The following is a 25,489-nucleotide window of genomic DNA, read 5'->3' on the forward strand; positions in this document are numbered from 1 at the left end:
GCTTTCCATTTAAAATAATTTTAGATGCCAAGGTCTTTGAAATAAACATTACAAGCTGATGTAGCACTAGTCCCAATACTGTTTCCACATTTTACAAGATAATTTCTGCTTCACCATATGGTGAGTATTTCAAACCAAAACACATATGAACATAACCCCTTTCCCCGTACAATCCTACCTCCCCCCCCCCACTCACACAAAAAGAGCCCAGTACCCTAAGACTTTAAGGTGAATTCACAAGCAATATCTAATTTTTCCCTTTCAAAGAAGGCTCTCTTCATAGCCAGAAATACCAAATCGCAGATAAAAATAGGGGATATGAAGTTCTGAACAGAAATCCAGCTTTGCAGAATACACTATTACAGAGAGGACAAAATCTTATGATGGGAATGAATCTGACTAATTGACTTTCCAGCTTTGAGTCCCCCTCACCTTTTCTTCCTTTTGTGGCCATACAGATAGTAGAACAGAACAGGCTGCAATGCCTGGATTTCATTCTCTCAGAGAGACTGCAGCAAATGAGGCCATTGTGGTAGGCACCAGTGTAGAAGTTTTCTGTTTGAAGGAGTTTCTATTTCAGCTGTTCCTTAAGATCATCACAGGAAGGACACTCCAATTATTTTGGGTCTGGCTTTAACCTAAACCATCACACTGATGCGACTCATGTAAAATCCTCCTTTACACAGTACTCTCAAGGAGGCAGCAGCACACTCAAATCAGGACAGTTGTTTCTTTCACCACACAACATTACGTTATACGCAAAATTTTTCACATTTTACTATTAAATCAGATCACCATATTATGATCTGTAACAAGATACTCCAAAACATTTCAAGATTTCCCTAAGTGATCAAAATTCTAAACATAAATACAATTAAAGCCTTGTCATATTAATGCACACTTTTTATTATATTAAAATCAGGCAATGGTCTGATACAATAAAAAGGCTGCTTATGGAATACTGTTATGTTAAACTTTAATTACAGAGGATGTTAAATCCTTACAACTAATATTTTCCTCAAAAGAGTTAATGGAAACATCAATTGTTCATTGATTTGATAGCCACTGCTTTAAAGTGTGGGTTTTTTTACACAAACACTGAATTTGTCATAAAACTTAGGACACACTAGGTTGTTTGTATTTAAGCTTGCATCCACATATCAGCAGTTTGTGGTCCAAAACAGTAAGTCAGAAAGGGCAGTGATTTGCCAGGAAGCATTGCCAGTAAGGTCTCTCTCTAATCTGCTGTGCACACCATTTATCCCCAAATCTTCGTGGAAGAGTTTCTCTCACAACACCTGAAGTGTCAAAACAAAGTCTACACTAAGTTGATTTGTCTCTAATTGTCAGGTCTTTAAAAAGGGCCAAAAGTAAGTGCACTGTTTATTAGTTAACAGCCTCAGGTCAATTTTGAAGCACCGAAATTTGACTGGTTGTATTGGAGTGTGTGTTTAGAATTTCTACATGCAGAGTTTCCCCATTAAAGTTTGGCAGCTAGCAAATCCAAGCAATCCTGGTAAATTACCACGCTTTTCACCATGTCAAAAGCCTATCTAATAACATCAGCCATGGCCAGCTTGGCGGTGTGGCAGCAGTGCCATGGGGGCAAGGGAGATCCAAGTTTGCGAGCAGAATAGATACTCTTGTTTCCCAGGCTGGTGAAGACTAAATTCATTGCAAAAACAAAACAACAAGCATGAGGGGACAGGTCAGGTGATTGCCCAAACACTTTCCCCTGCTGGCCACTGGCCAGGGGTAAGGAGAAGAGTCACAAAAGGGGCAAAAATAAAGCAGCACCCCCTCTAGGAAGATGGGGGAGAGGAAAGATTGAAAAAACCCTGAATCTCTCACCCAAGGCCCATGTTATTGGGGGGAGGGGGGGAAGGAAGAGAATACAATCTGTGCCTTGGCCAAAGGGAAGAAGAAAAGCCTGCCCTACATTACTAGAACTTAAAAAATAAAACCAACCACAGTCACATTCAGCCTTTACTAGAGATAGCACAAAGGGAGGGATGATTGAGGTTAGCACACATCCCCATTAGTAGTCCACAAAGCCCAGCATAGTCCTGGAAGCTAAAACCTTTGTGTCTATTCTAATAAATAGCCCTGAGCTTCAACTCTATTGCAAAAGACAGAGAAAGGGAAAAAAAAAAAAAAAAAAAACAACCCAGGCCAAACACACAGCAAGGTGATTGTGTGATATATGTTTTCACAGTTGAATAAAATGTGCCACACTGGTCTTGACAGTAATAAATTTAAATAGACTTTTCTTGATACCAGAAGTTCAACTAATGTGGACAGTGGTTACGCATGACAGGATTATTTGTTATAGCACAACTTATATTTCAAATGAAAAATTAGTATCATTTACAGTATCTCAAGATAAACTTCCTTTGAATGGGACCTTCCTTTCCAGTACTTTGAGGTCTACAAGATGCATCTAGAAAATTTACTACTGTGGAAAATGAAGACAGCTTAAATTGAATAAAGGGGCATGATTTGTTTTTGTTTTTTAAATTAATTGCTGTAACATTGTCCTTCAGGTGGCTGAGGAAGTTTCATATTTTCTTTAGACATCATTAGACGCCGAAGCTCTTGCAGAACAACTTTGATACTATAAGAATTCTGCCATTTTGCTAGGACTGATATGGCTCTGGGATCCACCTAAAAATAGACAAAAAACACCACTCCTGTCAGTCCTCGGAGTCCAAAAAATATAGCTGCTTATCAGACATGGTGGTTTTTAATCAAGTTACTGCCAGCAAGTTTGAAAAAATTAACATATGTTTCGTTTCCTTTCAAGCTTAATAAATGCTCATACTGTGTAACAACCTGAGTGCTGCTAAGGCAAAAGAGAGGAGCTGTTAGCAATATCTTTAAATTACTGAAACATATTTGATGACAATTACTTTACACCTCCCCTCTTCCACTACTCAAAAAGAGAGCAAAGTATTTTGTTAAGAAACACCTGAGTAAAGATGTAGGTTCAAATTAACGCTCAATGTTTAAACCATGTTAACAAACAGGAAAAAAACAAAACAACTTACCACTCCATTAGAACTATTTACTCCATTCATATTAATTTTTGTTACAAATCTTACAAATGGAGGTGCTTCTGGATATTTAGGCCCACATTCTATTTTAAGGCTGTATATTCTGTTTTCATAAATTGTCTGGAAGAGAGGAACATCTGTGTCAGGCAGTATTAGAATCACTCAATTACAATAGTCATCAGGGACACAAAGTTTAAGTGCGACACACATGGCGGATGTTTTCACATTTGCTAAGCTACACTCTGAAAATTGCCAGAAAAATTCACACCAATACTTAAACTATCATCTATTGATCAGATTATGGAATATAACCGACATCCCTGCTTGGAGATTAATTTAGAGTGAAGTAATCCAGTATCTCTCCATAGACTTCAGTTTCATACTAGGCAATTCAAAGGCATATGCAGTTTTGAATTGTAGGTTCAATGGGCTAGACTACCTCGGAAATGAAACCAATGCTTTATATTATTTATATTAGCCAGCTATTTAAACCCAATTTTCTGTAAAAACTATAGCTAGACCTCGATTTTTGCACCGTATTCATAACTCGCCGAAGTGAGAGTTGTGGGGAGATAAGGAGAATGCTCCAAATCACAATACATTCACGGGTCACTCCCCATCCTCAGACCAGGAATCAAAGGATTATTATTTTTCATAGCAATTACACTGTGCTGGTGCCTTACAGACATAAGACAGTCCCTACCCTGAGGCGCTTACAATCTAGCTAAACATGTGGAAAGGAGGACATAACAAAATGTACAGGGACTGAAGAATATATCTTGTTGCTTTGCAATTTTTAAAGATGATTTAAGACAGTGGGGAGAGGAATTAGGACAACTAATGGAGTAGGGGGGAGGGGAGGGGGAAGCTAACCAGAAACTACAGGAGTTTTAAGTGTTCACATGGTAGACTGGGTCAGGGAGGGATTCCAGCTGTAAAAGGTAACAATGAAGGGAGCATGACAGAAAGCCACAAAGGGGAGGCAAGGATAGATCAGAAAGTCTCCAGACTGGGAAATCTGAGCACAGATTCCTGTCGAGTCAACATGGCTCTGAATGCCAAGAGACGAGAATGGCTCAAAAACTACAAGTTCTGTCACATGCAAGCATACGGGCACTCAAACATAATGCTGTGTGTTTTCACACAGAGGGCTCTCTATGTAAAATCCTACTGGAGATAAGCCACAGGCAGTTTTTACTTTAACACAGCTAACCAAAATCAACTGTATACCGCCAACCTGGGGAATAACCTTGGTGTACAAACAAATGGAAGAACTACTTCACACAATGCACAGTCAGGGGATGTTGTGAAGGCCAAAACTACAAATGGATTAAAAAAAGAAGTAGGTACGTTCACGGAGGACAGGTCCATCAATAGCCACTACCCAAGATGGTAAGGGATGCAACCCCATGCTCAGGGTGTCCCTAAGTCTCTGACTGCCAGATGCTGGGACAAGACAACAGGGTACAGATCACTTCATGATTGTCCTGTTCTGTTCATTCCCTTTGAATAATCTGGTATTGGCCACTGATGGAAGACAGGATACTGTGCTAGCTGGACCATTGGTTTGACACAGTATGGTCATTCTTGTGTAGGTACATTGAGGTAAAAAATACTTATGCCTTGTCTCCGCTAGGATTTTACATTGAGAGAGCTCTCCCCAATGTAAACACATGCTTAAGGTGTAATCTCTTCACAATTATGGCGCAATTTGACTAAGGACAGATTGAGAAAGTGGCCAGCAAGCACTGGGATATGATCTATTACAAGATTTAGAGTAAAGAGACAGACGCATATACATATCTGTTACTAGTAAACTAGAACCTGCCAGTTTGAAACTCAAGTAAGAGTCACTGTATTCACAGACAGGTACACGCACAAATGCATTTGCAGCCGTCTTTCTATGCAACAGTGACATCCAGTGGTCAGTTATGCAGAGCAGGATTTTCTAATGGATTTGGTGGGAGAGATTTTTTTAAAAGGTGTCAGACAGGAAAGGCGAAAAACAGAAGATAACTGTGAACCGAGGCAAAAAGTTGTCACCTCTAGACAGATTGGATTATCCTACACAATTCTGACATCAGAATCACTTCACTGTACTTTGCTCCCATGACAACACTTCTATGGTAAAAGCACACAGGTGTGTGCAGATTTCAGTCTCTTTTTAAATATTTGTTTAATACAAGACGTTGAATGACAAGTACTAAAAGATAGGATCATGTAGGTGTCTATAGTCAATAAAAATATTTACAGCCAACATTGAGGTTGGCACACCATTTATCCCCAAATCTTCATGGAAGACCTTCTCTCAGAACACCTCAAGTGTCAAAACAAAGTCTGCACTAAGTTGATTTGTCTCTAATTGAATGGTAAACCCTCAGCTGGAGTATTATGTTTGGTCACAGTCACCCTATCTCAGAAATGGCTACAAATAGACAGGTGCAGATATAGGCAATGAGAGCACCTGAAGGCTTCCATATAATGATAGGTTGAAAAGACTGGGATTACTTAATATAGTGAAGGTAATAGGCACTCACATTTATTCTTCCATAGCAAAAGAGCAAGGGGATAGTCAGTGAAACTGGAAGGCCGCAAGAGCGATGAGGAAGGGTTTGTGTGTGTTTTTGTTTTAAGATACACATAATGCATAAAAGACATGTGGAATTTACTACTGCAAAGTAGAGGCCAAGAGTTTAATAGGATTAAAAAAAGGATATGACATATGGATGAGAACATATAGTTACATTATCCTTCTATATTGTTAAAAAGTACAGAAAGCCTCATGAGACACAGCAGAAACCAATCACTAACTGATAAGGAGTCACCTATGGGGACATTCCATAGATGGTAGGGCCTAGAGGCCTAAAGGGGCTCACCCCACTGTAGAGACATCAACAACGTTCCTGCCCAAATAAATTAGTCCAATTTGTCCACTACAGCCAGAGTGTAGTGACATGGACCATAGCTCTGAAGAACCATCATAGCAGCCATGTTTTGGACTAGCTATGAGATACTAAGCTTGTCACCACTGTAGGTTTCAGACTGCAAGACCATGAGGTTAGTACGTAAGGTACTTTGAAAATATCAAATGATACGGAAACACTAAGCCTAATTATTTGTCTCACACATAGTGATAACATAGCCGTACTGCTATCATCAAGATGTCCTTTTTACTAACCTCTCTAAACAGGAGGACAGATACTCTCCAGCTGCAGTATTACTGTAAAGAGCATGGTAGCATTATAAAAAGCCACTCTGAGGCATATTAAATACGCAGATTGGGAGACAGGTGATAAAGTCAAAAGCACAATTTAGTTTATGGCTAGAATCTCAAATTCTAATAAGAGTTTTCTGAGTTAGCTGAAACTTTAAAACTTTAAAGTTTTGCTGCAATAGAAATACCACCACCCCCAAATCCTCAAGAAACTCCCTAAAGCGATGACCAAAACTGAACTGAACTAAGGCAAAATATGTTAATATAGAAGGACTGGCTAGTGAGATATTACCAGTATTAGCTCCATATTTAACTCTTAAAGGCTTTGAGACTTTGCTGTAATTCAGGGCTACAGGACACTAGAAAATTACTGTGTAAATTAATCTGTAAATGTGAACGTCACTTGTGTAACAGAGCTAATCAATTACAAGGTATTAGCATTGTTTAAAGTCATAAGCAGAAAGATATACTGGCATATCAACCCCAACTTATATGCCAAATGAATCTGGTTGCATACACGTACCCACTCAGATACATGCATGAGAATGTCTGCAAGGGAAAAAAAAAAGGAGAGGAAAGCAGAATTTTGAGTGACGCTGGCATTTATATCTGAAAGTTGATGCTTACTCTTGGAGGCCCAATAATCATTCCTGTCCATCTTGTAAGTGTCATATCTTCATCATCTTCAAGACCCCAGCTAACTGTACCATCTCCTACTCCTTTCTGACCTTCTTCAAGTTCTTCCAACAGTCGAAAATTACGAGGAACTTTTACTCCTAAAAAGAATCAGAAAAACTTTGAACTGAGAGTATTTGGCAGTGATATAAGACTGGATAATTGGACTGCTACTTTTGATAATCCTATGTCAAAACATTTAGACCAAAACCTTGAGAAACAGCAATATTTCTGAGTGGCAGTATTTTCATGGTGTGAGGAAGATACAAGATCAGACATTAAATATAAAAGTAAGTGGAAACAAGGAGTCGTCTTTTTTTGGGGAGGGGGGGGAGGGGGGAGGATACAAAAATCATGCTAGTGAGCCAAGGCAGCTAGGCTCTGCATTAGTGCATACAGCCAGAGGAGGAAGAGGACCTCTGTGTATTCAGAGATGTAAGCAGCATATTTACTTCCTGCTTCCTTATAGTCTATCTTCCTACTTCATGTCCATTTGATTTAGAAGATAAAAGGTAGACGCTACAACATTTTGTAAGAGCCTGGACATCTATGAATCTTTCCAGAGCTTTTTAAAAGTAGCAAATCAATCTGTTTTGTAACAATAACAAGTTAATTTGAAATTAATTTTAGTGGACTTCATCAGTGCAAGATCTAGCTAAAGTACTTATGTGGGCCCCCAAAATTGTAATATCTGAGCACCTCACCATCTTTAACAAACTTATGCCACAACACCTCTGTGAGGTAGGGAACCATTATCAGTACCATTTCACAGGTGGGGAACTAAGACACAGAGAGGCTAAGTGACTCTCCCTTCAAGACCAAGTCACAGCCATTAAGAATCCTGAATAAATCCTATTCTCTGTCATGTTCTTTTATTTGCTCACAGCACATGCTTAAGAACAGTCCTAAGAGAAACAAAGATGCATTGATAGGACAGAGAATGCTAATGGAGTTATTTTCCACTTGACCTTCTCAAGAAATTTTTGTTTACAGAAATACCAAAAGGTTAACTATTGAATAGTTGCATAACATGCAATATGACTGAAGAGAATGCCTAGTCCCCTTCTCCAGCCTCACCTGTTGGTTAGCATAGAAGAAACAGACATTCTGTTTATGGGACTAAAATGTTCTCAGTGATGAATAAGCTCATCTAGTGCTCAAGAAACATCTCTAGTACATGACACGAGGGAACAGGCAAAGCAAGAGCCTTGAAAATATCTCGTTTGACTGCTTGAGAACCTGGAAGGGTTGTCACATTGCATGAGAGTGCTCAGAGTAGGACAACTTTAGTGTCTTTAAAGTCTCCCTCAAGTGTCTCAGAAACCTAAAAGGGACTGAATGCCAATTCTGATTTTGTTGTGGAATCAAAGTCCTAATCCTCAAACCTCTACAATATACATTAAAAAACAAAAAAATCCAAACCCTTGAACTGACATAAGAATGCCAAGTAACCTGGACACACACCTGTCAGTTGACTCATATTGGGCATCTAAAATTATAACACTTGACAAATTTGGCCTTAATATCATTCCGCCTCAACTCACCATCTGTAAAGCAGGGATAATACCACCACCTCATCTCACTGAGTGGTATGAAAATAATTCATTAAGATATGCAGACACCACAGAAGAGCCCAAGATGAAGTTAGTTCTGTATTCAGTGCAAGGTTTGGATGGTTTGTGGTAAGGCTTGGAGCCACATACTGACAAGGATAAAAGGAAATATTGAATAGCTACCCAGTCAGTGAGCACCATCAATTCTGTGCACTGAATACGGCAGGAATCCTGTGGGAAGAAAGCAGTATGTGATCATTTGATTAAAGACTATCATAATGTAAATGCACAGGAAAGTCAAACTAAAGTTCAAACGGCAACATTAACTCCATCATTTCCTAACCTGAGTGTGCTGGACTTTGAAACCTTAATCAGGCGTGAGGGAGAGTATGTATGATATTAATATAAGTTCTTATGGAAACAGATGGCAACATTGTTGTAGGGCTCTTCCAAATACTCTGATTCAGAATGAGTCAGAGCAATGAATAGCAAGGCTCCTAGAAATAAAAGATTGAAGAGCAGCAAGTAAACTAGTCTGTGGATCGCTGGTGGTCCAGAGAGAGCTGGCTGGTCATAGGGCTTCCTTCTTCCTAACTGCTGTATCACATGAGAGAAAAAAAAAGAAAAAAGGCTAAAAACAAACACTTAGTATTACTGCTACAGAATTTTGTTAGTTGCAAGTGTCACAACTGCAAAGAGGTGGGTCCATGAGGCACTATCAAAATGTTGATTTCACACTATATAAAAAAAAACTGGAAAACCCCTGTTCGGGGCTGAGGGGGGGAAATCAGTGTCTTACCCTAGTACAGCCTGTACAAAGGCATCTTCCGTCTGCATGCTAAAGCATACAGCATCTGTGGAAGTTTGGTCCTAACCTGGTACTTGAATGAAGTTCAAAAAAAACATACAAATTGATGAAGATCAATTTGTGAATTTAATGAGGGGATGAGGAAAGAGTAGGAAGACGAGAAAACTGTTAGTTATCCAATCATACATCCTAAAATATGTTCTTATCTGTTCTGTGCATATTCAGTATTTGCCAAGTTACTTTTGCAAGCTAAATCCGGGGCAAGTTCTATGACAGAAAAGTATTCCTACACCAGCTGACTCAAGAGTGAGTCATCTACATTTTCCACATATGGCAAATACCTGCATAATTTTTTTTATTAAGTGTAGTTATGGAGACTGACAACACAAACAAAACAAACCTGTTTGCTTTAACAGCCCTTCAATACAAAAACAGAATACAGAAGAAATAAGTAGTTTAGTCCAAGTTTTAATAACTACATCACCAAAACAGGCTTCAGATTATAAATTTTAATTTAGCCAATTCTTTATGATCCAGAATACTCTGAGCAGCAGCTTCAAATTTCATTTAAATTATGACACAAAAGGTAGGAGAAAAATCTACATCATCTTAGTTTACTGCCTGCAGACCTCATGGAACTAGTCCAAAGAGAAATTATTATATTATAAACTTCAGAGCAAAAGGAGAAAGATTACCACAGTGAACCTGCTAGAGACTTAACTATAGCAGCACTGAATGTTAAATCTCCAGTTTCATGGGTTTATAAACTGGATATAAATTTTAGGTCTTGAGTAATTTGTACACACCCGGCCTCAATCTTAGAGTTTTGTTTACTACCTCTGACAAACCCCATGAAGGACATTTAGTTTTACAGTGGGGATCGGAAAAAAAAATCCACTTGCCAGCCATAAGTGGAGAAGCCTTATTTCTATAGATCTCAAGTTCCTAACGAAGAGTTGCTAGCCTTATGGTTATGAAGATAGCATTTCAAGTGCTAAGTGATACAGCGCCTTTGCTCCTCAGAATTCCCAAGCAGCAGCAGCAGACTAAAAGTAATAATCTATCAAGTCATCCCAGATTTTAAGTTGCCTTCCAACAATGACCTGCCAGACCCAGGCACAACAGGATAAATTAAGGATGCAGAAGACTGATAAAGCAAAAAATCCTGTCAGTCAGAATCTAAGATAATTTTTGTATTAAGAAAGAAAAATATGCTTCCAGGCAGATATACGAAAGTCCTAGTTTGAAAAAGGGTCTTAAAACATTCCAAAATTCAACTCCTAGCAAACCACTTAAATACAAAAAAATTAACAGGGCATATGTTAACTCTTAGACCTCTTGCATCTTGTCAGGCTGAGGTACAGTATTACAAGTTAGAGCACAGAAAGCCTTGATACTTTAAGGGCTGGTCTACACGGGGTGGGGGGGAAGGGGGAGAATTGATCTAAGATACGCAACTTTGCTGAAGTCGAAGTATCTTAGTTCGACTTGCCGCCGTGAGGATGGCCAGGTAAATCGACTGCCGCGGCTCCCCCATCGACTCCACTTACTCCTCCTGCCGAGGTGGAGTACGGACATCGATTCAGGGATCGATTTATCGCATCTAGATGAGACGCAATAAATCGATCCCCAATAGATCGATTACTACCCACCAATTCAGCGGGTAGTGTAGACATGGCTTAAGTGTTTTTAGTTTAATTAAAAACACTTAAAGTAGTTCAAATAAGTCACACAAACAAATGTATATTTGATGAAGAAAAAAAAAATAAAGTCCATTACTCTGCTTTTCTGAGCTTTCCCAACTTAAGAAATTTCAGTTATATAATTTAAATGATACCAGATTCAGAACTTGTACAACCAAATTGAAGCGCACAGTATGTTTTACAGAAGTAAAGACTTTTCAAAAACAGGGTGCATTTTGGAAGCACCAAAGTACTTTAGCAGCGCTACTAGGTTCTGATACAACGAAATGGTCAAAATACTTTGACGGACAGATGCTGTACCCTGAAAGTCAAAAGGCGTTTTACCATTGATTTCAATATGCACAGAATCAAACCTTCAGAGTAAAGAGTTAGTTTTACATTGGCATGACAATGAAAGATTACATCTCTGGCTTTTCTTTCTACAGAGGAGTTAAGATACAAGCATTTATCTTTTGGCACATACGGATTTATTTCAACTGTAAGGGATAAAGCACAAGAATTTATGGCTAATATATTTCAGTAATTAGGAACTCTAACAAAAACAAGTCCTTGTTCTGTCAAGGATAATTTTACGTAACTAATTTAAAAGAGGAAACCTATCAGATTCTGATCTCTCATACCAATTTTAACTTTGACATCAGTAATAACTCCAGATTTAAACTAGCCTAAGTGAAATCACATCTTTCAACCATAACTTATCTTTTGTACCTAAATACACAAAACAGCTAGCAAAAAAATGTTTTAAATTACTTTCCATGTTATGTTTGATATTACAGCCTTAATTATATCTGCTCCAAGTATTCTTTTGCAGTTCTTTTTTGGAACTATTTTTAAATGCTAGATTTTCCAACAATCACACAATTAAGTACTCTTTTAGATGCAGAAGTTTGTCCTCAGAATACTTTTGAAGTGATGCAATATTTAGTGTTTGATTAAAGGCTTTTGGTTATGACAAACTGTAAGAAGCCAGGAAATTTAAAGTTCATATGTTGCCCTTACATGTCATTGTACTCAAACAAGACAACAGAAACTGACTTGTACTGAGATATTTAACCAGTCCCCAAACCCTATGAAATACTTCTGAATAAGATAAAGTGCTAGTTGCATAATTTTATACTAAAGTGCATTCCTTGCAAATTAGACTAAGGACTAGCCCACACTAGAAGCGCTACAGTGGTGTAGCTACGCCGCTGTAGCGTGTCTGGTGAAGACGCTCTCTGCCGACAGCTCTCCTGGAGGCATAACAAAAGCACCTCCCTGAGAGCCACTAGCCCGCTGACGAAGGCCTGGTCTACACCGGGTGGGGGGTCGTGGTGTGTGTGTGTGTGTGTGTGAAAATCGATCTAAGATACACAACTTCAGCTACAAGAATAGCGTAGCTGAAGTCGACACCTCTTAGATCGACTTTGATTGACTTACTTCATGCCCTCACGGTGCGGGATCAACGGCCGCCGCTCCCCCGTCGACTCCACTTCCACCTCTCTCCCTGGTAGAGTTCGGGAGTCGACAGGGAGCACGTTCGGGGATCGATGTACTGTGTCTAGACGAGACGCGATACATCGATCCCCGACAGATCGATCACTACCCGCCAATCCGGTAGGTAGTGTAGACATACCCATACTGCTGTCTACCCCAGCGTTTGGGTTGGTGTAGCTTACGTCATTCTGGGGGATGGCTTACTGACACCCCTGAGCAACATAAGTTATATCGTAATAACCTGTAGTGTACACAAGCCCTAAAATTGCTTAGAGACTTGCATTTCCATTAAAGAGGTCTCAAACTAAAGAAAACTTTGTAGTACAAATTAGACAGTGGCAATGTCAACATTGTTTCTTAGTTTTTAAACTGTGAAACAAGCCATAACAGCTACAATTTATTATACTAAAAAAAGTCATTCAAAACTAATATTTTGGGGAAAATACTTACACCAACTCTTATGAGACAAAAATATTTGTTTTTAATATGCAACAAGAATATTGGTGATGTTGAGTTCAACATTCTCTCTCAAACTTCCACTTTCCAAAAAAATATATATATATTTCCTTAAGTACTGCTAGAATTTCTGAAATTAATCCCTTTGATTAAAAAAAAGCTTCTAAATAGCTGATCCTTTTGTACTCAATTATAAAATAAAATGCAAGTGTTATCTGGATATTAAGATTAATTTAAAACAGCAGGAAGTTCACGCCAGCAGATTAGAGCAAATATGATACAAAACTTAATTTTTAGCTAAAATCCTGTGTCAGTTTAATATCAGGTTTCTTATAAGCACACAGGAACTGCCATACTGGATCAGCCCAAGGTCCATCTAGTTCAGTAACGAACACCAAATGCTTCTGAAGAAGTTGTAAAAAACCTACTGTAGGTAGATGAGGGATAATTTGCTGTCCATGCTAGATCTCATCTTGCTTTCTAGTAGTTAGAGATTGGCTTAAACCATGAAGCTCAAAGTCACTTAGCATTAACTATAATAATTCTGGATATTCTTGTTATCCAGATACATGTCTAATCCCTTTTTGAATCTTACTAACTTCTTGGCATCAGCAACATCCAGCGCCAATGAATTCCACAGGCCAGTTATGCATTGCACAAAAAACTCACTCTCTTACCAGTTTTAAATTTGCCATCTTTGGATTTAATTGAATGGACCTTAGGTTCTTGTGTTACAAGACAGGAAGAACAGAAGCTACCAACCTACCTTCTCCACACCCCTTTTTTATGTACATTTATTGTGTCCCCTCTTATTCATTTCCTTTCTTTTCAATCTCTTCATATGAATTTTTCCACACCCGTATCACTTGTCATCCTTCACTAACTCTGCAAAATCCTTTTTTGAGATAGTATTCCTATCACACAGTACTCCAGATGAGGCCACACTATTGATTTATATGATAGCATAGTATTTTCGATATTATTCTCCATCCTATTCTTTATGCATCCTAACACTTTGATTTTAACTATAGCAGCGTATTAGGCAGAGATCTTAACTGCCTTAACTCATCTGCAACGAAGTCTAGAATCCCAAACTGTATTAACTCAGGAAAATCAGAACTTTGTAAGCTGTATGAGTAGTTTATTTTTTCCCCTCCAGTGTGTATTATTTTGTATTTAGCAATGCTGAACTTCATATGCAATCTTGGTGCCCATTCACCTAATCTGGTTAGCTCCCTCTGAAGTGCTGCACAGTCCTCTCTGGTCTTGACTAGACTAAGTAACTCTCTATTATCTGCAGATTACCTCCTTTCTCATCTCATTAATAAGTTTACTACATGACACTGGACCTAAAAATGGAACCTTGAGGTACCCTGCTGTTAAAATTTTTGCTATGATGAAAGTTGGCCAATTAATCCCAGTGTTTTCTGTCTAATAGCTAGTTTTTGATCCATTATAACACTTTGCTGTTCTCCTCATGACTTTTTCTGTAGTCTCTTATGAGGGACCTCGTCAGAGGCCTTTTGAAAGTCTAAAAATAAGTCTCTACGCAAAAGAATAAATGGACACAAATCTGACATCAGGAATCATAACATTCAAAAACCAGTGGGAGAACACTTCAACCTCTCTAACCACTCAGTGACAGACTTGAAGGTGGCAATTTTGCAACAAAAAAACTTCAAAAACAGACTCCAAAGAGAAACTGCTGAACTTGAATTAATATGCAAACTAGATACTATTAACTCTGGGTTAAACAAAGACTGGGAATGGTTGGGTCATTACACCAATTGAATCTATTTCCCTATGTTAAGTTCTCCTCACACCTTCTATGGGCCATCTTAATTATCACTTCAAAAAGTTTTTTTCCTCCTGCTAACGATAGCTCATCTCAATTGATTAGACTCTGCCTGTTGGTATGCATACTTCCACCTTTTCATGTTCTCTGTATGTATAAATATCCCCTGTCTGTGTGTTCCATTCTATGCATCCGAAAAGTGAGCTGTAGCTCACGAAAGCTCATGCTTAAATAAATTTGTTAGTCTTTAAGGTGCCACAAGTACTCCTGTTTTTTTTAAAAATAAGAAGTTCAACCAGTTATTCTTTATTCACACATTAAAAAAATTCTGAGATATAAAAGTGTGTCTTCCTTTGCAGAAACCATACTGGTTAGACCGTATTATATCAAGATATTTCAGAAACATTATTATTCAATTTTTAATTACTGTTTCAACCTATTTCTTAGATGTAGATGTAAGGCTCACTGGTCTGTAATTCTTTCAATCACCCCTGGAGCCTTTTTTAAATATTAGGTACAATTGCTACCATCCAATCCTCTGGAACAGTGCTGTCTTTAGATGAGAAATTGGGTATTTTTGTTAAAGAGGAAGTGGCTGGTCTCCTAAGTTCTTTTACTGAAACACTATATGCTACAGATATCATTCAAAGATATCCAAGTGCTTTACAAATAAACATGCATACCTCACAAGGATTTTGTGAAACAAGTACTAGTAAAGTAGATTTTGTAATAAGATATAAGTTGCTTGTCAAAAAGCCCCATGGTAAATCAAAAGGAAAAAAAAACAAACAGAAAACCCCAAGAGACTCATTTCCCAGGTCCTTGTTGTACCCTTAAGACTACACTTATGAAGCTTCCGGTATCAACTGTGTACATTACCAACAGTATTACAGTGTCACTGTAACATTACTGAAAATGAGTCTAAAAACTGCATTGTTGGCCACATGGCAGGATCTATTACCAGCAACAAACAGTTGCTTCATTTACCAACTGAACAAAGCCCAAAGTTGTATTTAAATTAAGTTGTTGGCCTATATTCCAAGGTTCCACAATTAGAGGTTAGGGCAAAGTCTCGGAATTCCCATACCATGTTAAAAAAGTTACATACGAATTTTAAGAGTTTTTGCCAAAAGTAGTTAAGGTACACAACATCCTACCAGCAGCAATTTAAACTTGAACATAACCATTAGTACATGCTCTTTACTGACATGCAAAGTTCCTGCACCGTTTTTTCCCCCTCTAGCCATATATTACCTAAAGTACAAGCGCTCCACTTTCAATACCACAAGAGCCAATAAAGCAGAGCTTTTAGAACAAACTACAGCTCCCTGACCCCATCCGGCCCACCAGCCGTTTTAATCTGGTCCTTAAGCTCCCGACTGGGAGCGGAGTCTGGGGCTTGCCCCGCTCCGGCACTCCAGCTGGGGAGCATGGTCGGAGGCCACTCCATATGGCTCCCAGAAGCAGCAGCATGTCCCTCTCCAGCCCTACGCATAGGGGCAGCCAGGGGGGTCCACTCGGCACGCTGTCCCCGCCTCAAGCACCACCCTTGCAGCTCCCATTGGCCAGGAATCACAATTGGGAGCTGCAGGGGCAGCACCTGTGGACGGGGCAGCGCGCAGCAGAAACACCTGGCTATGCCTCCGCGTAGGAGCCGGAGGGGGGACATGCTGCTGCTTCCAGAAGCTGCTTGAGGTAAGCATCGCTCAAAGCTTGCACCCCGAGCCACACCCCTGCGGCCCATCCCTGATCCCCCTCCTGCCCTCCAAACCCCTCGGTCCCAGCCCAGAACACCCTCCTGCACCCCAAACCCTTCATCTCCAGCCCCACCCCAGAGCCTGCACCCCCAGAGCCTACACCGCCCTGCCCCAACCCCAAACCCTCTCCCGCACCCTGAACTCCTCATTTCTGACCCCACCCCAGAGCCTGCACCCCAGAGCCAGAGCCCTCACACCCTCCCATACCCCAACCCCAATTTTGAGAGTATTTATGACCCGCCATACAATTTCCTTACCCAGATATGGCTCTCGGGCCGAAAAGGTTGTCCACCCCTGTTTTAGAATTACATGGAGATAGAACGTGATCCAGAAGAAGCAACATACCCATTATCAAAACACATTCTACTGGTTAGTTAAGATTGTTCAGGTCTGGCCTACAGTGCAATGCCATGTCATGTGGAAGCCAGGTACCAAGGAAAGTTTTAGACTTTGTTTCCATGAAATGTTGGTTGCATAGCTCCTACTGCATCTCTTCATGCACAACCCCTCATGTCCACACAGACAGTGAATTTATGGATCTGCACTTGCTTCAAAAGAAAGCCACTTGCCTTATTCTTCCAGATAAACATAAATTGAAAAGTCAGCAGCTGCAAAGGATTATTGGGAAAATATGGCTGCCAGAATGAAGTGACATGAGAGAGCCTGATGAGGTCATATCACAGTTTCATGTTTTATACTGAGTGTTCCAACATGGTCTCCTGAAATATACAGCACATTTGTGGCAGAACAGAGATATCATCAGGATTATGAGAACTTTTATATACAGATGCATAAAATACAAGCTTTATGGCAGTAGCTACTGCACTGCTATAACATCAGGGTTTTCCCCCCCTTTAAATCTTGATTCTTACAACCATTGTTCTTATAAACTTTAAACTGTCTTTGGAAATAGGCTACCCCAAGAGAAAGATCTTAAGATTTGTTCATTTGCTACTTCAAAGGGGAATGTCCTATGATTACATATCCTATGGATATGTAATTTTACATTTTAACAGAGATTTTAAACCAACTATTCTCATGCAACATTTGAAATCGAACACTGGAGCAAGAACCTGAAAGTGAAACTGACTTTATTATTCAACTTGAAGAAACTAAGTAGACAATGCCCGTAGAATCTGTAACTAGATTTTGAATATTCTTACAGTTTTAATGTAAGGCATTTAGTTACGGATGTAAAGAAGTTTATTTACACTAAGAGATAATGCTGGTAGAGTTTGTTTAGCCTTTCGAATCAGATTAACAACAAAATTAAAAGCCACAAAATCCTCAGTCTTTGAAATATATTAGGCCTGTAAAGGACATTATGTCAGGCCCTCCCTGTGAAGAGCTATGCGCTGCAAAAGTGAATACAAAGACATCTAATTTCATCTAGACAATACCAGTTTAGCCCAATAAGTGACCAAAATGATTTGGGGGTTTTCAGGTCTCACTACACAGCATTAGACAGAAAAAAAAGAGTGTTCAAATATGTAGCGACCTGCAAGACATTGCTTCATCAACAAAGAAAAAGCAGGGCCCAACTCACATTGTTATTTTATCCAGTTGCCAGTGTCTGAAGCCTCATTTTAAACTTTTACCCCAGAATTGAGATAATAAGTACCTGATAAGTGAGAACAGACAAAGGCTCAACCTTAGGAGAGATGCACTATTCTGGTAGGCATAACCAATGACAATATAGACAGCTTTTCCTTTATGAACTGCTGAAGAGATGTCTTCTTGAGTTTCCCCACAAAGATTTCAGCTGACTCAACATTCTCCCCCAAGTCAATTTATATAGCTTCTGTGAATCGAAGGGCTGAGCTACCTTAAAATGCTGCAGCAGCACCCATATAGCACTTCACTGAACATGCTACCTATGCCACATAGGTGGTACTCCTTCATGAGAAGTGGTAGTTATGTTGAGGGGAGAAGCTGTCTACACTGGGGGTTATGTCAGTTTAGCTGCATCACTCAAGTGTGTGGATTTTTTAAACCCCAATGCAATGTAGTTATACCGACCTAATTTCCTAGTGTAGATCTGGTCTCACTCATGGTTGTTCTTACTGCACCCAAATACACAGGATTCAGTTCAATTCAGCCAACACACATCTCCCTTCCTCTATTTCTCCCACCCCCTTCTGTGCTGTAATTTGTCATGTCTCAAAGTATATTTATACTTAAACCACTGTGGCTGCGCTACTGTAGAGCTTCAGGCCTAATCTACACTAAAACATTAGCTTGGTTTAGCTACGTCAGTCAGGGGTGGGAAAACTCCACACTGCTGAGTGGCATAGTTAAATCGACTTAAGTCCTCATATAGGCAGTGCTAGGTTGATGGAAGAATTCTTCTGTTGACATAGCTACTGTCTCTTGGAAAGGTGGATTAACTCCGCCAATGGGAGAATCCCTCCCATCAGTGTAGGTAGCGTCTACACTGAAGCACTATCGTGGCGCAGCTGTGCCACTGTAGCATCTTAAGTGTAGACAAGTCCCTAGTGTAGAAACTACCTACGCCAACAGGAGAGGTTCTCCCATGAGTGTAGGTAATCCACCTCCTAAGAGATGGTAGCTAGGCTGACAGAAGAATTCTCCGGTCAACCTAGCACTGTCTACACAGAGGGTTTGGTCAGCATAGCTAGGTCTCTTGGGGATATGGATTTTTTTTTTTTTTTTTTTACAAGCTGACCAATGTAGCTATGCCAATATAAATTCCCAATGTATACCCTCCCTTAGTAACTTCAGATTTACTCTAATAACCCTGTTAATCAGGGAACAATATCATACTCAGAAGTGATAAAAGAGTAGGATTGAATACTTGAGAAAGAGAAATCACGTTGAGGATAAAGGAGAAGCAGCCAAGAACATCCTCACAACTTGGAACAAGGCATCCCCATTCTCCTCCAGCCTGGTTTTATCAAGGGCATACCATCTTGACATCCCACAGCCTGGTACCCCCAGAACTCTACTCCCCCAAAGACACCCATCTTGGTACACAAGGCACCCCTCCTCTAGCCTACTAAACCCAGAATGCCCCTCCTCTCAACAACACCCCATCCTAGCACGCAAGGCAGCCCCTCCTCCAGCCCAGCACCCCCAGAACACCCTTCCCCCCCGGGACACACCCTAGCACACAAGGCACCCCTCCTCCAGCCCAGCACCCCCAGAACACCCTTCCCCCCAGGACACACAGCCTGGCACACAAGGCACCCCTCCTCCAGCCCAGCACCCCCAGAAACCCCCCCTCCCGGACACACACCCTAGCACGCAAGGCAGCCCCACCTCCAGTCCAGCACCCCAGAAACCCTCCCCCCCTCCCGGACACACACCCTGGCACACAAGGCACCCCTCCTCCAGCTCGGCACCCCCAGAACCCCTCCCCCCCAGGACACACAGCCTGGCACACAAGGCAGCCCCTCCTCCAGCCCGGCACCCCCAGAACCCTCCCCTCGGGACACACAGCCTGGCACACAAGGCACCCCTCCTCCAGCCCGGCACCCCCAGAAACCCCTCCCGGACACACACCCTAGCACACAAGGCACCCCCTCCTCCAGCCCGGCACCCCAAGAACCCCCCCTCCCAGACACACCCTAGCACACAAGGCAGCTCCTCCTCCAGCCTAGCACCCCAGAACCCCTCCCCCGGACACACAGCCTAGCACACAAGGCAGCCCCTCCTCCAGCCCAGCACCCCAGAAACCCCTCCCGGACACACAGCCTAGCACACAAGGCAGCCCCTCCTCCAGCCCGGCACCCCAGAACCCTTCCCCAGGACACACAGCCTGGCACACAAGGCACCCCTCCGCCAGCCCGGCACCCCAGAACCCCTCCCCCAGGACACACAGCCTGGCACACAAGGCAGCCCTCCTCCAGCCCGGCACCCCAGAAACCCCCTCCCGGACACACCCTAGCACACAAGGCAGCCCCTCCTCCAGCCCGGCACCCCCAGAACCCCTCCCCCCCAGGACACACAGCCTGGCACACAAGGCAGCCCCTCCTCCAGCCCGGCACCCCCAGAACCCCTCCCCTCCCGGACACACACCCTGGCACACAAGGCAGCCCCTCCTCCAGCCCAGCACCCCCAGAACGCGCCCCCCTCCCGGACACACCCTAGCACACAAGGCAGCCCCTCCTCCAGCCCGGCACCCCAGAACCCCCCCAGGACACCCACCCTAGCACACAAGGCAGCCCCTCCTCCAGCCCGGCACCCCCAGAACGTGTCCCCCCCAGGACACACAGCCTGGCACACAAGGCAGCCCCTCCTTCACCCCGCTACCCCTCCACCCCCCCCAGCGGCGGCTCCGCCTTAAGCCCCTCCCCCCGGAACCTCGCCCGCCAGCACGGGGGCCCCCAGCAGCAGCTCCCCTCACGCCGGGGCCCCCGGCCTAGCGCCCCCAGCCGCCGCCCCTCCAGCCCCAGACACGCCCCGCCGGCGAACCCCCGCTCACGGGAGCCCGCTGGGCCGAAGCCGGGCACCCCCGCGGCCTCCGGTACAAGCTGCTCCCCCCGCCTCCTGCGGCGGCGAGTCCCTCCTCCCCGGCCCGGCCACCCGATCCCCGCTTACCCGAGCCCGTGGTGGCCGCCATCTTGCGCCGCTGTCGCTCCGACTAGCCCGGCCCTGCCGCCCACGTCACCTTAACGCGGGAAGTGCGGCGGTAAGCGAGTCCGGGGGCTGGCGGACGGGACGCGGTGCAGGCGGGCGCAGTAAGAAAGGGCCTGAGGGCGGGGCTGACCAGGGGGACCTAGACAGAGAGATTTCTAGATGCAGATATCTTGTGTGGGAAATTAGACCCGCGGGCGGGCGGGCCGTGTGTGGGTTTCTGAACAATGGACGTTAGATGAGGAAGGGGAGATGAGAGCACTGACAGTAACTAGTACGAAAAAACAAAACAAAAGGAGGAGTCCTTGTGGCACCTTAGAGACTAACACATGTATTTGGGCATAAGCTTTCATGGGCTAGAACTCACTTCATCAGCTGTATGAAGTAAAAGATACAGGAGCAGGTATAAATACAGGAAAGGCTGTGGGTTGCTTTGCCAAGTGTTGTCAGTCTAACGAGCTAAATCAATCAACAGCAGGATACCAAGGGAGGAGAAATAACGTTTGAAGTGGCAAGGGAGTGCATAGGGCTACATTCAGTGCCTTGCATGGTGACAGGTTTCAGTGGTAGCCAGGGAGCCTGGAGCAAGTATAGAATCTATAGGGGAGATGACAGTACCACAGCAGTATACCTGGGATGAAAATAGTACCCCTAGTGGCATCTGTAGGCAGTGGTGCTGGAACTAGGGGTGCTGCTGCACCCCCGGCTTGAAGTAGTAACAAACACCAAATACACTGTTTCCATGGTTTCTGTCATCAGCACCCCCACTATAAAAACTATTCCCGCACCCCTGTCTATAGGGTAGTGAAGCTGGCACATATAGAGGAACAAAGCCTGTATCTATAGGGCACACTAGGTTATCACAGTGCCAGTATCTCTATCAAGAGAGTTAATGATGGTTATACTATTGTTATGTATTATTTTGCACCCCCCCCATGTGTCCTATGTGCCTATACCAGGGATTAAAAACATAAGCTCCCTGTCCGATAGTGCTTACAACTGAATTTTAGACACGACACAGCACAGGAGGAAGTAACAAACTAATAGGGTAGAAGACAGGTGGTAGCGATAAAAGGATTTGGTAGTCAGGTAAGCCATGTGCACATACATGATGCACTTCATATGGGAACAATGCTGGTATCTGGAAGCCAAATATGAGAGATGTGCAGGCCACACATCTGTAAGGTAGCAGTGACCTTACACAGCAAAAGAAGGAGAAGTTACAGCACCTCTGGAGGAGGAGCTAAAGCTGATCTATAGGAATAACATAGAGGGAACAATGTTAGTGTCTCTAATAACCATTCAGTATCTATCAGAGCACGTATTTTAGAGTTACACTATAGTCAACGTTGCAAAACAATTTCCATTATAATGCCTGTTTCCTTGCTTTCATAACTGCTGCAATATTGTGCCTTATGGGTGGATATTGTCCATGTCTCTACCCCAAGGAGAATGGTTCTGAAAAGTTTCAGCAAACGTGAACTTTAATGTCACACCCATCGACCCATGGCTTCTTCAATACACATCTTTTCCAGCAGGGGCCACCACACATCTATGGAAAGATACAGCTCCTTGTGCGTTTCATGGTTCACATTCAGGACCTGTTTCTAGGGAAAGGGCAAAACACCTAGATTGAATGCCAGGAAGGACCTATAAACATGACAGACCATTACTCTGCACTGGTGTGGTCCTGTTGCTGCTTTCTTCATGGTCATTCTTGCCTTTTTCAGAGCAGCTTGAAGGCTGCTCTAACATACACTGGGCTGCAAAGGGCACAAGGAACTGAAGACAGCTGAGGGTCAGCATGATGCAGAGCAATCTGGGCAGTGACCCCTTTTCCCAGTTATGCTAAGCTAGTAGCAGGGAAGGTGTGTAGCGTAAGCAAGCCCACCAGCAGCTCTACACCAGCCCTTCTCAGGCTGTCAGCAGGACAGGGTTTGGGTGGGTGCAGAAAACTCTGGCTTTAATTTGTTTATTATTTACATTATAAAAAATGCCTCTGGCTGGCTGGAATTTCCACCAGTGCTTCCTCCAACAGCCTTTCGGAGAGCCTGCAGCCACTGAGCAAGGCCTCCCAGTGATCTTCCAGCCACCAGGGCTCCAGCACGCAGGCCAGGGACACTGCTTTCTCCTCTGCCCTTACTGCTGTCCCCCTTCTGCCTTACCCAGCTTGCCTGGAGCTGCCAGCACCCATCTGCATACTCACCTAAATGCCTTGATGACATGGAGGTGAGGATATGCTTGGACAGGGCACCATAGGGGTTGAGCTGAAGGCTGAGCAGGGGCTCATAGTGGAACAGACTGAGGGGGACTGCAGACAGTAATGTGCTGGGGGAGGAGGGAAATGGACAGGGAGCTCAAGGGGTGGAACGCTGGGCTGGAAACATAAGACTGCTCCAGGTTGCCCCAAACAAATATTCTCCAAGGCTCCAGTATCCCACGCCCCAGCTGCCCCAAGCTCATCCCTTTCACTGCAATGTGTCAGGGAAAGGTTACTTATACCCTCACTCTAGCATTTCACTAGTATACATGAATATCATCTCCAGCACACATGAAATTGGGACCTGAGCTCATTTGCCTTGATTATAAAAGTAGAGCATGATGGTAAAATACTTGAGAACCTCTGACTCTATCCCACTGGACAGACAAGCTCTGGTCTAGCAGCCTGGGGTCAGTTATGCTCTCTCTATAGCTAGATTACACTGCTGGTGTAGCACAGAGCAGCCAACAGCAGTGGATGAGCTTGCCATCACGTACCAGGGGGATTCAGGTGCAAACTGGATTCTGCTTTCTCTAGGGTTCACTGGCCAAAAGCCATCACTAGATTTTACATTAATCAGAAAACACTCTGATTTTAGAAGGGATGTGTGTGTTTCCATTCCAGAACATTCACACCTAGGTTTTCCCATCACCACATATCACACTTGTCCAGTCAGAAAAACAAAGAGTGAAAATGTTTAAAAGTATATATTAGAAACCTGAAGTTTTTAAATCATGATTTGAAGACTTCGGTAACCCAGTCAGAGGTTAGGGGTCTATTACCAAGGCAGGTGGGTGAGTTTCTGTGGCCTGCAATGTGCAGCAGGTCAGACTAGATGATCACAGTGGTCCCTTCTGACCTTAAAGTCTATGACTCTAAACATACCTTTCCTCCAAGTGGTATACATGGCTGGATTATCTGAATTAATTTAATATCCAACCCACCCTTTCCTGAGGGCAATAATCACAGATGCTATAACATTGATATTTCTGATTATAAAGTTACGATGCACGAATCCAGAATTTTCATTGAGATCTTAATTTCCAAGACCATGCAAATGCTGTTTAGGTAGATTACATTGATTTGCTTTGTTCTTTCACATTTTGTTAGGGGAGGGGGGAGTTGTTGGTATCATTAAAACTCAGGAACATTGTCCATAATTTTTTGTTTGTTTTAGGCTGAGAAGGACTGTAAGATTTAAGGTAAAACAATACAAGCAAGAGTTAAACTGGGTTAAGTGGGTCTACATTATGGGCTTTCAACCGCTTAACTAGGTAGTTTTAAATCAATGTAGTTAAACCAGTGCATTTGTCTAAAATAGGCAAGAGCCGAAGTCTATATGCTGATATGTAGGGATGAGTTACAGCACTCTTGGGTTCTGGCCCTAGCCCTGCTACTGACACTTTGAGACCTTCTGTAGGCCATTTAACCTTAATACACCTCACTAACTATTTGTAAATGTATGTAACCCTCACAAAGGTATTGTGAGGCTCAGTTAATTGGCTTTAAACTGTTTTGAACTCATCAAATAAAAGTGCTATAGAAGATTGCAGTGTTGATGGAGCTGTAGCCTGTGTTGGTCCCAGGATAGTAGAGAGGGTGGATGAGGTAATGTCTTTTATTAGACCAACTTCTGGTAGTGTAAAAGACAAGCTTTTGAGCTACCCCAAGCTCTTCTTCAGGTCAGACCTTGTCCCACTGCTAGAGAAGTGAAAGGGACTAATAAATCCAGAGAGACCTAGGATTTCATTGTTGCCAGCACACTATGCATCTTCACCACTTATAACTTCACGCTAACAACAGTAGGGATGAAACTTGGATCCAAACTACTCCAAGAGCACAGGCCTATGACACACAGCTGTAATTCCATCCTGGAGAGGGCAGCAGTAGACAGGCCTTAGCCCGTTCAGACTACACAACACAATGGCTTGGGATCAAAGTACTTGCAGCAATGTGGAATGGCTTTAGATTCTTGGCAGTAATTATCATTGATTTTAAAGTCTTGCTCCTATATTGTATAATGCAATTTAGGTGAATAGATAAGGAATTCACTATTGGACATGTCAAGGATAGGGAAGGTAATTATCCATCCCTCTGACCGCTACCCTCTATGCTGCTCATCCACATGGGCACGAATGATACA

The 25,489-nt window shown here is 42.6% G+C and overlaps 1 protein-coding gene across 3 annotated transcripts; it reads right to left on the minus strand.

Moving 5' to 3' along the window:
* Positions 1–885: 885 nt before the first annotated feature.
* On the minus strand, positions 886–21,194 carry LOC120380559 (ubiquitin-conjugating enzyme E2 variant 1). Of its 3 annotated transcripts, XM_039498373.1 has the most exons (5): positions 21,051–21,151; positions 8,679–8,726; positions 6,895–7,043; positions 3,048–3,173; positions 886–2,664 (listed from the first exon to the last, which is right to left on the minus strand). In XM_039498373.1, the coding sequence occupies exons 3-5, from the start codon at positions 6,937–6,939 to the stop codon at positions 2,518–2,520; spliced, it is 318 nt and encodes a 105-aa protein (XP_039354307.1). In that variant the 5' UTR covers positions 6,940–7,043; positions 8,679–8,726; positions 21,051–21,151; the 3' UTR covers positions 886–2,517. The 3 variants fall into 3 exon arrangements, with proteins under 3 accessions (XP_039354307.1, XP_039354306.1, XP_039354305.1); XM_039498372.1 differs by lacking the exon at positions 8,679–8,726 and having other exon boundaries at positions 21,051–21,194; XM_039498371.1 differs by lacking the exons at positions 8,679–8,726; positions 21,051–21,151 and adding an exon at positions 8,487–8,610.
* Positions 21,195–25,489: the final 4,295 nt, after the last annotated feature.

Source organism: Mauremys reevesii, linkage group 13, assembly GCF_016161935.1.
Source record: "Mauremys reevesii isolate NIE-2019 linkage group 13, ASM1616193v1, whole genome shotgun sequence".
Classification (NCBI taxonomy): domain Eukaryota; kingdom Metazoa; phylum Chordata; order Testudines; family Geoemydidae; genus Mauremys; species Mauremys reevesii.

Excerpts from the sequence above, each read along its gene's own strand:
- LOC120380559 (XM_039498371.1), bottom strand. The coding sequence starts at position 8,520 with ATGAGGTGGTGGTATTATCCCTGCTTTACAGATG. Across the intron at positions 3,174-6,894 it reads TGATTATTGGGCCTCCAAGA|ACAATTTATGAAAACAGAAT; the intron begins GTAAGCATCAAC and ends CCTCTCTTCCAG. Across the intron at positions 2,665-3,047 it reads TAAATAGTTCTAATGGAGTG|GTGGATCCCAGAGCCATATC; the intron begins GTAAGTTGTTTT and ends GTCTATTTTTAG.